This window comes from Xiphophorus couchianus, chromosome 15 (assembly GCF_001444195.1).
Source record: "Xiphophorus couchianus chromosome 15, X_couchianus-1.0, whole genome shotgun sequence".
Lineage (NCBI taxonomy): Eukaryota > Metazoa > Chordata > Actinopteri > Cyprinodontiformes > Poeciliidae > Xiphophorus > Xiphophorus couchianus.
In genome coordinates, this window is record NC_040242.1 from 18,252,635 (window position 1) to 18,268,270 (window position 15,636).

At 38.8% G+C, this 15,636-nt stretch overlaps 1 protein-coding gene across 10 annotated transcripts in view; it reads left to right on the forward strand.

Annotated features, from left to right (window-relative positions):
• The window catches only part of nrxn3b (neurexin 3b), a 397,106-nt gene that overhangs the window by 118,001 nt on the left and 263,469 nt on the right, over positions 1-15,636 (forward strand). For all 10 annotated transcript variants that reach the window (XM_028040047.1, XM_028040049.1, XM_028040046.1 and 7 more), the window contains 2 exons: positions 6,673-7,111; positions 10,685-11,068. In XM_028040047.1, coding sequence (XP_027895848.1) covers positions 6,673-7,111; positions 10,685-11,068 — 823 coding nt within the window. The remainder of the gene's footprint in view (positions 1-6,672; positions 7,112-10,684; positions 11,069-15,636) is intronic.

Here is a 15,636-nt window from a genome sequence, read left to right on the forward strand (position 1 = left end):
AAAGAAAAACTTGAGTGTTATTTTTTTTGCTAGTTAGTCCAGTCCTTCATTGCTCCTCTTGCAGCTCTGCTTACAGTTCATTAGTTGGAATAAACTAAATCTGCTTGAAACTAGGAAGCTAGGCTGTGAAGGATCTCAGAAATTAGGCAGACATTCTTATACTTTACATAATTCCCCCCTCTGAAGATATGCTTTTAAATTGGATGATGGTGAAATATAAATGACTTCTTATCTAAATATATAAATGCATTGAGACAAAACATGCTTGGCTTTGAAGTGATTATGTAGGCGGTAAATGTCAAAGTAAGGAAATCATAATGTTTTACACCATGGCATTGCATTTTATATACAAGCTATTATCTTAGCAGGCTGCATCGTTAAGAAACTGCACTTTCCTTCCCATTTTATCCAACTGTGGGCAAATTGTACGTTTTTGACGACTGCCAAGTTTGTTTCTCAGCCGTTAAGCACGACTTCCCCATTGTTTGATAGCACGATGTTTTGTGTTTGCAGTTTTTAATACTTTTCTAACGTTCCATCAAGATAAGTCAGCAGATGCGTTGTTTGGTCGGCTTGAAATTATTGCTGGCAGCACAGCTAGCATGTTGAGGTAAATTATAGAGATAAACGTTGCCATGGAGCCAGTCAAAAACAAAAGCACACCCTTGATTTGCCCATATACAGTATGTACTTAATGTAATTAATGTAACAAAATCAGGCTTCAAAATGTAATAAAACATAATTAAAGCCCTGGGGGCCTTATGGAGCTGCTGACTTAATTTGGATTAAACAGAAGTGCAAATAATTGATATTCATTTTAATTGTGTTTTTTGATTTGTTGCTTTTAACACTAGTTGTGGGTCTAAATATTGTTTCACTGACGATGTATTCCTGTAACATATAATTACCCAGTAATATTTTTACTTTTCCTGTCTACTTAACATCTCTTACTACAAAAACACGTTGGGCCGCCGGTGGACCGCCTCGGCGCCCTGACCACCGGGCTTAGCAAGATTTCTCGGGGAAACCTTGATGTTGTTCAGGGCAAAACGATTAAAAATATGTTCAAGAATTTTATTACATTTTGCATCTATTAATACATAATGCTGTATTAATTGTTTTACGTTTGAAAACCCGATTTCATTACGTTATTACATAATGTGACGTTACATGGTGTCTATTAAAATCACTAAAATCGGTTCAACATACCAATCTCTAAACATCTACGCTTTTATTGGCAGCTCAATTTGTGGGTCGTCTTCATATCCATTGCTTACGCATTTATAGCTGTGTCTCAACTGTCATAGTAAACTTTGCCTGTCAAGTCTGTTTATAAATCATAATGATGTTCAATTGGTTTACATCTATATGACCATCCCACTATCTTGATAGTCTTGAGCACTTTTTCCCCCCGGCTTGTTCAATATCACAGATTCACAGACTCTGGCTTTTTGTTCACGTTCCAAACTCTTTGGTTTTACTTCTTTGTTGATTTAAATGAAAAACCAAAAAAAAAAAAAAAAAACAGCGTTAAAAGGGAGCATACATTGAGAGCGCAGCTGTTCGTCTCGTCATTTAACATTTGTCAGTTGGCACCTTTTGACACACATTAGATGTGTTGTGCTGAAAAGACATAACAGTTTACTGGGATTCAGCCTTGAATAATTTCATCGGAGGTGTCAACACTTCTGAACAGGACAGGTGTAAAGAGGCTCACTGGGTGTGAGGCTGGGGCATCACACTGCTACCAGACTCTACTGGCGTGTTTGATAGAAAATAATAGTGTATTCTTTTGGGTGTGTGTGTGTGTGTAACACTGCTAATGTGCGCTGCCCTGAACTTTTTCCCAAATGACCAAATGCCAAAACATACTGAACAACAGAGTATAGTGGTGGGTTTTTAGGAAGTTGGTAATTGTTTAATATAAAAAGGGTTTATTTTTACACAAGTAGCCAGATTGAAGATTTAACTGAAGTGTTTTGTCTGGTCAGACTCCTCTCTACGGAGACCAGCATCAACTTTCCCTGCATTGCGGTTACTATATTCAATGTACTTCAACTGCCAGCCTTCAGTCCCATCTTGCATTAACCACCCTTTCACAGATTTAACAAGATTTATGTTTTTGACATCTGAATCCTCCTACAATAGGTTCAGTTGTCAACTTGCTGTCCGATCCACCTTTGCTTCTAGTTCCTATCCTTCCACTTTCATCAAACCAAAATGAAGGGCAGAAGGTTTATTGCCTGCCATTTCCAGGTGCCTCTCTGTTGAGATAAGGTTTTTCATTTTACCTAATGGTGGTCATCAGCTATTGTCTAATTGGAGTGAATTAAGACTCTGTGAGGAGCTGGGTAGAGCATGACAATGAAGGGATTAGAGGATAACAAGTACTCAGGGACCGCTAATGTTTACTGGTGTATAAGTAGATCCATTTCTCAATCCTTTTGCGCCAAATTATCTTGCGTAGCTAAAAATCCATCTGTTTCTCTGCTTTTGTTTATTTATTAATTCAATCTACATTTAACTGTTTGTATAATTGTGTTTTGATACGGTAGTATTGATTTAAAAATCTGCACACAGATGGCATTATCTGGAAGCAGTTTCACAATGAGGTGCGTTTCAGAAACAAGGCTCTCGACTTTAAAGGATATAGTTTCTGATAAAGTTTCACCAAATCAAATGTCCTTTGTGCAACTTGATCAAGATGAAGCAGACTAAATATTTGCCAGACCTACGTTTTCCTGCACTTGATAGTTAGTGCAGCTACTGTTACGGTGCCATAGAAACCTCCCTTTTCTGGCATAAATGATTGTACAAAAAAACCGTTAACCTTAATTGTATCCAAAATCAAAAATCGGAAATGAGATTTGAGAATGCACACAAGATCACAATTACAGGTAAAAGTTCCAAAATATGCGTATATCCATGTGATATTTGGAATATTTCCACTAGCCTGGCTGTAGAGAAACCACACACTTTTTGTTTTCGCCAGCAAGTTTCTGGCATAATTCTGGCCCAATGTTGACCGTTCTTATTGGAAATAGTGGTACGAGTTACGTTAATTCATCAGTCTTCCTAATTAGACCCCATATTGTATGTGTTTTGTGTGGACTAAGTTTGGATATATGGCATAGTTTAAGGTCAACTTGTTTCATTTATTCCAAAATCAGTTTTGATGTTTGTCTGGCATCATTGACAACCAATTTTGTCCAAGATTCAACCACCTTTTGGTATATTTGAGGTGAAGCAAGAAAAAGGGAGGAAGTCTTCCTCTTTTATCATGTTACCTACTCTGGGCAATGTATGTGTACCACTGGGAGCTAAATAGGCCTTGAACTTGATACCATACTCACCATTAGAGGTGTGCCGATCAATCGGTCACAGATCATAAATTGGCCGATTTCCGTGAAAAAGTGTATTATCTGTGATCCCCGATCACTGTCTCGTGTTGCCGATCACCAAAACCGATCACCTGCATTTTACTTCACTGCCTGCGTCTGCAGCTTATCTCCTCTTCACACTGCACAAACACGCAGCACCAAATCCTAAGGAATATGGTGAGGAACTTTAACGCTCAGAGCGAATGGGGAAGTTTGTGTGTTGCGACGGAAAATTACCTCGGGGATGAAGCACGTCAAAATGCATCAACACAACGAATTTAATATGACATTTAAAAAACAAACACTTGACGGAGCATGACTAGATTGAGGCTCACTGCAGGTAAAACATACATCTGGAGCAATCAGACAGCAAGTAAAGCAGCGCACAACTACCAACACTCACCCGGATTAGCGTGACGGTCAGAAAAGCTAAACAAATATACCAAAAAATATTTAAGTCAACGACCTAGAGGTGTAAGATCCTAGATTCTGCTCTTGCTGTTGACCGCCACTACGTGTAGTAATATTTCACTAATGTGATGCCGTTTCTGCTCCACCAGACAGTAAACTCTCACTCTGAACTTTCGCTTAAAGTTGCAGCATGTAACGTAAACAAACAAAAGATTTTACATACGTATTAAAACTTTCGCTATGTCCTAACATAAAACTGATTATCCCTGAAAAATAATCTATCTCCTCCGCCTCCTTCCTGTGTTCTGCAGAATTACTCAGCTTGGTCAGAAACAGCCAGTCAGAGCCAGCAATAATCAGCTAGCCATGTTCTCAGGACGTTTTGATTTAGTAACTCATTATTGTTTATTTTGATGCAATCTGTGTTTAAGATTGAATTAATGTTTCCTTTTTTACATGACTTTATTTGTCATATGCAGTGTTGTGAGATTTATTTAAGAACATTACTGTTAAATATTGTTTTACTGATTGCAGGTTTTTCAGTTGTCCTTTTGACTGAATAGCTGCTGTATTGTGCCTGCAAGTATTTGCATATTTACATCTAAATTAGGTGAATTTATTACCAGATCGTGATTTTGCCAGATCACATAGTAGCATTTATACCTAACGCAAAAAATTAACAGCCAATCCAGATGATTGGCGATGATCGGTGATCGGCCCTCATGGATGATTGGAATTGGAATCGGCAGAAAAAAACTTGATCAGAGCATCCCTACTCACCATATTTGTAATAGTTATCCTTTTAAACTTCACTTTGACTGATATAAACATACTCCATGTCATTGCTCAACCTTTAATCTACAATACAGCCTTTCCTATAGACAAATTTGTATTGGGCATGAGGTCAGCTTAAGATTTCAGTGGTGTTTCAGGTTGTTGAGGTGCTTCTTTTGGTTGATGTTCTGTCAAGTAATGCTGATATAAAAGTGGATTCACTGCAGACAAAGATACTGCTGTTTCAGCTGTTTCCGGCTTCTGGTAGGCATGGATTTACCAATGTGATTCTTGGTTTGTATTAGAACCTCCTGACCCATTTCAATCCACCTGAGGGGCACATTTTGGGCCTGCTGGGTTAAAACTTAGAGCCAATGGAGTACTGTATCAGGACAGTAACACAGATCCACTTAACGTCCAACCTGAACTCTGTAGAAACATTTTGGACGTTGCTTAAAAGCCCAGGCTATCGCAGAAGTGAGCTCTACCATTTCATGAGAACAGCATCATCAAATATCCAGATAAAATTAAGACCAAAACTTGTTAATTCTTTCCAGGTCAACCTTGTTGTTGACCTCAAAGAAGTCAGGTTTTGGCTTCTTCCAGTGCAGTAAAAGATGCTGAAACAAAACACACAACACTGAAGATCCACACAGCACAATCAACAGAAACAGCCCTTTTTTCCACTTCCGATACCAACACCCGAGGTTTAGTATTGGCTGATTCCGACCCAATACAGAAAAAACAAAAACAAGCTGAAATGACTTCAATTTTTCTTTTTAAACACAGACATAAATGTATTGAATCACAAATTTGAGATAATTCTGCACCAGTACAGCACACTTAAATACACCAGAGCTTCTCAAGCTTTGTCAAACATGTAAAAACAACGTGAATTTTTTCAGTCAGTGATAATAGGAGTGAAACAGCCAAAGTAAGATAAATAATAGAAAAAGTAGCATGTTTGTCAAACATGTAAAAATAAACTGCAACAAATCTTCTTTCAAATGGTTCAGAAAGTGCAATTAGGAATTATAAATATAATGTTAAATAATAATAAAGCATGATATCGCTCAGAGTACAAAGAACTGGAGTGAATAGATCCATCCTTATGGATTGGGCACACTGTCACTGATACCCCCATTATTTTTTCAATATCAGCACCAATATGGATATTAATATCAGATCGATGCCTCTTCATTAATCTCTTCCTCATTTCTCCTCTTCTCTCGGTTTGTCCCCTTACCTCATGAGTCCACTTCAGAAATAGGGGTCACCTGTGTCGATCTAATGACAAATCTTCTAGGATTACCAGTAATCCCGCAGCAGTAAAATCTGTTTGCCGACAGCTGTGCTCTTCCTAACAGTGTTGCCGCTTCCTGTACAAACTCTGCCCTACATACCAGAAAAAGCTCGACTCCTTTCTGAGAAAAAAAGGGGGTGGGGGAGGGGAAATATTAATTTTCTGCATCAGTGGATTCCAATTTGATGCTATTTTTCTCCATTTCTTCTTTGGTGTTTTGTTGTATTTGACTTGCATGTGATGCTGATTTCTTCTGTGAATGATTATAGGGTTGGTGTGAATTTATTGTGAGTAAACGGCAATATTCTCCGGGAGTCATGAATTTCCCCTGGGCCTTCACTTTCAATTCGCAAACTCTTTTATTTTTTGGTGGTTGTTGTTTTTTTTCCCCCTGGCCTCGCAAAGAATGACTCACCAATAATTTAGCCATCACTTCACTCAGTGAGTAGATGTTCAATCGAACAGAAATGCACTCCTGCTTTTGTTTACAATCTCTTTTTTTCCATCTTGAATAAATTGAAGCTGAAATAGAAGATCACTGAGACAAACAAATCCTCGAAGATATTAGTTTTATCGATCCGGCTGTCCTTGCATCTGCAACGTCTAATAATACCAGAGTGTGATTCCATAATATCACAGTTGGCAATGGAGTTCAATTCATTTATAGAGAGAGATTAAATCTTCACTCATGACTGCACTAAAAGATTATTAAAGGAAAACGCTCCTCGCACCAGGTTTTCAGCTTGCCGTTCACATTTAAGTTTCTCCTTTCTGTTTTTGTTTGTTTTTTTCTACCCACCTCAGGTGGTGTACAAGAACAACGATATCCGACTGGAGCTCTCTCGCCTGGCCCGCATCGTTGACCCTAAGATGAAGCTCCAAGGAGACGTGGTTTTCAAGTGTGAAAACGTTCCCACGCTCGACCCCATCAACTTCGAGACCCCCGACTCCTTCCTGGCCTTGCCCAAGTGGAACACCAAGCGCGTTGGCTCCATATCCTTTGACTTCCGCACTTCGGAACCCAACGGGTTGATACTCTTCACCCACGGCAAACCGCAAAACCGGCGCGACGCCAAGGGCCAGAAGAACAACAAGGTGGACTTCTTTGCAGTGGAGCTGCTAGATGGAGGGCTGTACCTTCTTCTGGACATGGGCTCCGGGACCATCAAGGTCAAGGCCACTCAGGCTAAAGTCAGCGATGGGGCCTGGCACCATGTGGACATCCAGAGGGACGGCCGCTCTGGTAAGGATGCTGACAGTATACAATACAGTAGGGGAGGGAGTACTTTGAGAACATTTTGTTGTGCAGTTTTCAGGATTTAGAGCTACAATATGTAACTTTTTCAAAAATATGTTGGGGTCTTTCCTTTTACATTTTGGTATTACCGTCATTGTATCATCACAGTATAATACAGTATGAGACAAATAATGTGTGAAAAGATTAAAGTCTTCCACTGTCTCTCTGGGCTACTATTGGCGTCTGAAGAAATTAACCACTTCTGGTCAAAACCAACCAATCAGGGCCAGGATGAGGGTCATAGGCTGTCAATCATCCTCAGATACACGCTGCTCAGTGTGCCAATGGTGGAGAAACAACTTACCATTACAGGAAAACTGTTCATACACCATTATCGCTGGCTATGCTTCTTAGCCCGAGCATTCATGGCAGATTCTGCTGACGGGAAGATGCTGTAGCATAGCAGAGAGCATGATTGACGGCGCTAAATTCTTCCTCCTGGCTGTGATTGTTTTTTTTTCTGACCAAGCTGTGCATTTGTCTCATACTACACTGTCACAACGTAGTGACTGTTTTAACAAATATGGAAAAAAACATTTGTTTAAATAAAAGTTACATATCCCATCTTAAAGCCAGCTGTCAGATGTTTTTATCAGTTAATAATGATCCATATCAAAAACATGAATATATTATTTTGATCTGATTATATAGTGTAAACATCTAACAACCAAACCCTGACCTTTCCCTAACAAAAACTGAAGCTTGCAGACACAACATTTATCATCTTGTCAAAACTTTGAACCACTGCTGCACATTAAGTTACAATGAAATTATTGGAAACATTTTGCCTACCACAGCACTCGGTAAAGTAATTATGCACTAGCTTGTTTTAGCTTCCTGGGATTCCCAACCTTAGAATGTTATAAAGCTTTAATAGAGATAGATGGCTCAAAATGATTTATTGCCAGGGTAAAGTTCTCTTCTTCTCTAAATAGCAACTGAGCCCCTTCTATTTTTTTTCTGGCTTCCTTCCATCTGTTGGTTTCCTGACCTCAAAACATAGCTAAATACACAGAAAATGCTTGAGGAAGATTGTATTGGCGAACAGGGGTTGAAACTTCTCTTGCCTTAAGCTCCAGACTCAATACAATCTCTGCATTAGGAGAGATCCTCCAGAGAACACGGTTGTGTTAGTTGCTGTGTTATATATCAGGTTGGAGCAGCCAATTTAGCCGTGTGTCAGAGCTCGCTGCTTTGATTAATCACCGGCACAGCCCCCAAGTGCGATAGTGGAGCAGAAAGTTGGATTTCTTCACTGGGAAAAAGAGGAATGAGACAGATAAATGGATAGCAGACTGAAAGATGGTTAAGAACAGGCATAATCACACTTGTGGCATGAGTGAAATGTTAATAAGGAGTCTGGGTGAATTAAATTTCATGTCCACAAAGAGCTTGGGTTTCTGCCGCGCTGCAAGATGAATATAACATTTGGGAACTCATATTTCACTGTTCTCGTGCAAGCTAGTGGTAGGCTGTGAGGGAAAAACGAGATCTTTTTCTTTATCTCCTATACCATATGCTTTTGACCTCAACGGAGGCTGAAGAAGATATCCTGTACAGCATAGGTTATGTGATATGAGCAGTCCGCCTGCTGAATAATACGTCCGTTTCTATTTAAAAAAGAAAAAAGTAAAATATTTAAGGTGGCAATTAGGATATAACAACTATAAGGCAAAATGAAAGTAATACAGACCCAGACATCTGTCTTCTTAGAATATTCCTACGCTTTCATTACTTGTCACTCTGGCATATCTGAGCTTGTGAAGCAAATTTCAACACCGAACAAAGATGACATAAGTCGACACAAAAGGCTCTTTTCAGATTTCATTTAAGGGAAAAAGGTATCCGAACTAACCTGACCCTATGCAAGTGTCTTTTTAAATCATGATTTAACTGAGAATACACACATTTTTTCTTTCATTCCACTAGCCACACCCAAACACTTCAAGAAATCACTTGAATAGAATCCGATGTCATCTAGTAGGCTAAGGCTCCATTTACACTACAACAGGACAGCAAAACACAAATGTTTTGTCGTCTCTTTCACATGGTAACAATGTTTTGGATGGACAAAACTACAAAGGTAAATCGAAAACATAAGCAAACGATGATGCCAGTCACGTCATCATTCATCCAGTTTTCACACAACGCATTCACAATGACAGTGGACTGGATTATTTGCCGTGTTTAAGCAAAATCTGCTGATTTTGAAATATTGATGTTAGCATTGAAGGATATACAGATTGCACATGCGCCTCTATACAATCAAAGGATTATGACAACATTCCTGTGGATCAGAAACTGTTCAAACGTTCACCACCTCCTATAGGCTTTCTATACTCACTGCATGATTTCCAGTCCTATTCGCATTTTCATTCCATTGATGTGTAAATGCAGATTGTTTTCAGATACACGATCGAAAAAGTTTTTGTAAAGATTTGGAAAACAAGCCTACAAGCTCTGTAAAAAAGTAATACCTCATGGTCCAATCTAAAGGATTCAAGGACTGTAGCGAAGTATTAGTTATTGACATTTTTCAGGCTGGAAAGGGCTACAAAGCAATTTCCTGGGATTTTGGACTCCAGCAAATCAAAATGAGATTCACAAAAGAGCCCTGAAAAGCATCAATCCGGGCCTCACTCTTGTCATTTAAGGCCAGTGTTCACGATTCAACAATAGAAGAGAGACTTGGCAAAAATGGTGTCCATGAGAGCGTTTCGAGATGAAAAACTCTTCAAAAATAGACACAAAGGCCTGCTACTCATTCAGAAAAAAAACATCTTGATGTTCCCTAAGACTTTTTGGAAAATATTCTGTAGACTGATGAGACAAATGTGGGAATTGTTGGAAATTGTGCGACCTGCTCCATCTAGTAATAAAATGAACGTAGACAGAAATCAAAAATACAATCAACTGGTGCAGTTTTTATTTCGCCAACAATCATACACCGACACAAAAAAACATACCTGGGTATTAAAATGCATTTCCACAGGAGTTTCACAAAAGACGTTCTGTGAATCATACCTAAGAAATACATTCAAACAAAAGAGAGGGCAAAGAATTCTAGTGGACTTCCTCCGATCTTTCTGCAAGGCAAATTTTATATTTTGATTGAATAGAGACTTGACGCCTGACGCAAAAAAAACAGTGTGTAATTATTTATTCTTATTTTGTTCTCTTCTTCTGTGGTTTTGGGACTCATTAGGGTTCCCTGAAGTAGAGGGTCAGCGATCAAAGCAAATCAGGGTTCCAGAAATGGGTTTTCAGCACCATCTACAAAGATGGTGCTGAAAAGCGTTGTACTCTTATCATCACACTTTTTTACACCTCCAGGTGCAGCTCTGCTTTGTCTTAATTCTTTGGGTAAAACATTCAATACCTCTGGCCTAAAGTTGATGACTTGAAATATGACAGCTTGAAAAGTAAAGGTTTGGGGGAGCAAGAATACTACTGCAAACGATATTCGATTTAAGAAGAATAAAGTAAAAAAGGAATAATAATCGCTTCTCTTCAACCCAGGCATCATCTCGGTGAACAGCCGCCGGACCCCTTTCACAGCCAGCGGGGAAAACGAGATCTTGGACTTGGAAGGGGACCTTTACCTGGGAGGTTTGCCCGACAGCCGGGCGGGCTTGGTGCTCCCTACCGAGCTCTGGACCGCTATGCTCGACTACGGCTACGTGGGCTGCATCCGGGACCTGTTCATCGACGGACGCAGCAAGGACATCCGGCAGATCTCGCAGTCGCAGAACGCGACTGGCATCAAGTCATCGTGCAGCAAGATGACGGGGAAGCAGTGCGACAGCAGCCCCTGCAAGAACAGCGGCATGTGTAAGGAGGGATGGAACCGGTTTATCTGCGACTGCACCGGAACGGGCTTCTGGGACAGCACCTGCGAGAGAGGTCAGTCGTCTTTAACTCCTGCTTTGTAAACTCTGTTAATTTTGTATATCTGTTAAGAGATTAACTTTATAAATCTGTTTGTTTTTACTTGGAGGTTTATTGATTTCTCACTTAAGGAGGCTGAAGGAGGATAAAGCAATGTTTTTTGTTTTATTTTATATGCTGCCAGCTGTTTCGTGTGTGTGTTAGAGGTGCATTGATCAAAGAATTTTCCACTTTCCCCCGAAGAACTATCATTAACAGCATTTAAAATTTTATCCAGTTTTTCTGTCGTTAATGATCTTGTATATTCAAATGAGAAGCGATGCCACACTATGTGGGACAGACAGAGAAGGATTTTGCTTTATTTTTTAAGACACAGTGGCCGCGTTTCCATTATCCACACAATTGCACAATTTGACTTTTTGAAAATAAATTTGCTTAATAGAAACATAGCAATTTTGAAAAAATGTGTTGTTTTTCAGTCAAATATTTTGGTGCTTGAATTAGTTTTACTTTTAGGTTGGAATAAAATTGGTTTATTTGGCAAAACACTTTTTTACACCTGAGTTATGATCAACAACCAGATGTTCCCACTGTCGTAAACCAAGAAGGAGGAGACAACAGGAAGTAGTTGGAGGATGATGGCGCGTCATGTTTTTAATGACTTGTTGCCTGAACAAACATATTCACGTGTGACTTTAATCGCATTTCTTGCTTAATGGAAACACCTCAAATGTGGAATTGTGTTTTTTGCGCAATGTTTGCACAAATTTCTAACGCAGCTAGCGAGTACCGTTTACATTCCAGCTGTTTATAACATCTAATGTTAGCAACGTTACACCTTTAGCATTGTGTAGCCTGTAAAACATGTGGACATAAATGGTTGTAGAACACCGCATGAGACGGGAGTTCTGCCAAGATATGGAGAACAAGCTGTGAAAACCCCGAACTACAACCTGCAGGAAAAGAACGACATCATCCTTTTCCTGCAGCTCCGGGAGAGAGAACATATTTATTAGTCATTGCAGATTTCATGCAGGCTTTATAGGTGGAAGCTCCGAATAAATTCAGTTCTGCACTATGTGCTTCCCATGAGAAGGTGATCGTCATGGGCCACAAACTACCTCCGTCTTCACCGTAAATATCCATCTAATGTGGCAGTGATACTCTTTTGTGTTTGAGGCGCTACAGCATAATGGAGATTATTTTAAAATAAATCATGCTTTGTCTCTGACTGGATCAGACCGGCCCCTCCTTCCCTTCCCCTTTCTTTAAAGTGCGGTCACAAAGAGAGTTATCTACTGCCGATTAGGTGGAACTCTTCTTAAGCCTCTTCACAGAGACCCACTTCAAAAAATGTCTGACCTTTCCCTATAATGAAGTTTATTTTTAAGTGTGAGATTTTAGAGGGGGAAAAATGTGCTCCACATATAAAAATGCAAATTCTTGCATGCGAGAGCAAACTTCTCTGTTTTAAGCAGAGTATATGAAGGCCTAATAATGGCAACTTTCCTGACATACTTTCAACCCTGCTGTTAACTGCTGATTTCTGCTCTGGGTCAGTCCACTGATACAGCAGTCTAATAATACCTCCCCAAGGTGTGTACAAATTGTCGGCTCCTTTTTATGCTTAAAAAATTGAGGTAGAGAGCTTTCAAAAGTAATAAACAGTGAAGGAAGAGAATTGCTAGCACCTAGTTTTCTGTCAGTTTACAAAACTCCTATTCACTGTTAGCAGCCTGGATAAATGCAGAGTTTAATTTCATGATTTCTTTTCAGAACTGAATAAGTAAGGAGAAAAAAGTTAATGTTTCATTCTCTTTTTTTACCTTCCATTTTCTAGACACAAAAATCTAATAATTCTCAATATTGCAGTCGTTTGTTCCATTAATTTTTATTCCACTGACATGTTTTATTTCTGATTTGAAACATACATGTTGAATAATTGATTTTTTCCATAAGTTTTTTTTTGACTCACTGACTAAATGACCGACACACTCATTTACAAATCAAACAAAAGGTAATTTCTCTACTTTTTTGTTCTCTATAAAACCTGAAATTGAATCTGTAAGTAGGTGCAGCTGAAATGCAAAAGCTTAATTTTTTTTCTTAATCTTATGCAAATTATTTCTAAGTGCAAAGTTCAGAGAGTAGGCTTTAAAGAATTTGCATTTAGTGTGAGACAATCCAGTTTTGAAATTTTTCTAATCTATATGGGTCCAAATGCCAACGTAGTTAAATGGCTTCAGATCATATCAAAGATCAATAACATATAAAGGTTAATATTTTTTTTAAATAAAATGTCAATAATGCTGTAAGTATTACCAAGCTTCTCACGGCATCAACTTCCTCACCAAAGAGGGTTTATTTGTTCCAGGATTGGAAAAAGATCAGCGTTGAAGATGAAAATTGACCAATGCAGATCACCGGCTGACGCTTCGGTGCATCTCAGTGTGTGCAAAACCTAGTGTGCATTTAACAGGTTGGAAAACATGCACAGTAAAGCTAAAATGACTGAAAATAGATTTACTCCTTCCTCAAATCTCGCAGACGTGACGGAGGTGGCCCACTAACAATAGCTTTTCTGCAGAGGTGGACGGCGTTCCGTTTCAGCAAAAAGCCAGAAATGCGACTCGGGACATTTCCCCTCGCATTATTTATGGAAGGCTTTTGCTGAAAGATTTAATAGGATTTCACTTTCCTTTGCCAGGTTTTTCTTGTCGTTCGTGACGCCCTGCGTGGAGAAGTTGCACTTCCTGCTGGTGAAATGGGCTCTTCTTGTCTCAGTTTTTAAGAGATCGGCTGCATAAAGTTTTTATGAAGCAGAGGAGATGGGGGACACTCCAGGCTGTGGGAGAGTGTGTTATCAGGCTATTGTTCAGATTGTTCCTGGCTTTTTCATGATTTTACAGAGATTTGCTCGGTTCAGCAGAGGTCTCACAGCACTCTCACAAGAGCCCGGGGCCTGTAAAGAACCTTGCTTGTATGGCGAGTAATGAGCATCTGGAGACCAGGCTGTTGAAGCAAGCGGTGACATTAGGTGGAGAGAGGATAATTTGTCATTAACGGAGTCAGTGGAGAATATCAACATGTACAACCTGAAAGGCTGCGTCTCACATACACACAGAAGTGGGGCTTGTTTAGTGTTTGTGGTGTTCTGAGAAAGTTGACGGAAAGTCAGCTGAAGGAAATGCAGAGGCGCAGGCGACTTTGAATATATTTTCATTGCAACTACAGTATGTGAAGGATGATGGAGTATTGGGGTCATGGTAAGAAAATGAAAAAGAAATCACAGTAATACAATAAAATTACGAGAATAAAATCATAATACTCAAGGATTCTTTTATTGTCATACCATTTCGCAATCGCTTGCTTGTGGTGCAAAATTTGTACTCAAGTCCCAGATGAAGCAGTTTAAAAAATAAATAGAGTAGTCTGTTACATATAGATATATACGTATATGCATATTAATAAGACTTTATTCTTGTAATTTTATGACTATTCTCACATTATGACATTATTCTAATAAATTTATGACTATTTTCACATTGTTATGACATTATAATAATATATTATCTCTTTTTTCTTGTCATAATATGACTGTCTTATACGACTTTATTTGCGTAATATTACTTTATTCTCGTAATATTTTGACTTTATTCTCATTTTATTGCAAGCTTTTTCTTGTATTTTTTTAGACTTTATTATAGAAATATAATTTCATTCTCATTATTACAACTTTATTCTCATATTTTTTAAAATTTTATTCTTGGAGTATTATGAATTTACTTTGCTGCAATTGCTCATTTTCTTGCTTTTTCTCTAACATTTCAGATCCAAAGAAATAGGAGGCAATACACTGTTTCTGATGCACAGCAACAGACACACATAAAACAAAAAGAACACCAGTGTGGTCTGTCTTCCACCCACAGGAAGAAAAACATTAAGTTTTATGCCCCCACCACTCCACACCCTCACATTATTCTTCTGTTGTCCCGTTCCGCTTCCTCCCACACATCGGTCTCTGAATGGTCATATATCTGTTTTCAATGAGCGCCGTTGCCGCTGGGTGATAACCCATAGGACGGCAAGTCTGCCTTCAACTTCTGGAGGTGGAGAACAAAAGCTTCAGCCTGTTCAGAGCAGGATTTCTACTCTCCTGTTAGACTTAGTGTACGATACGGATGCTGCTCTTTTTAATTGAGATACATAAACGTTTGGGGTAATCAGACATATTTAGTATGACGTCTTGGCATTGTTTTTCTAATAAATGCAGAAAATCTGAGAATTTAAATGATTAAATAATGAATATTTATCACCAGATTAAACCAACCTGCATCAACAGGTAATTATGGATCATTTCAAAGAAAACCAGAATCTCACAGAAGCAGGTGAAAGGTGAATTTGAATGATTAATTAATAGCAATTAGATTGAAAGTTCCACCGATCTGAGGGAAATAATGTTGTATGAATAATACATTGTGGCTTAAGAAGTCTTAAAGAAAAACAATCAACAATAAAGTAGCTTTAATTCAAATTGACCTTTGTAAGGCAACATCTGTAAAATATAAGACTTGAATAGAACT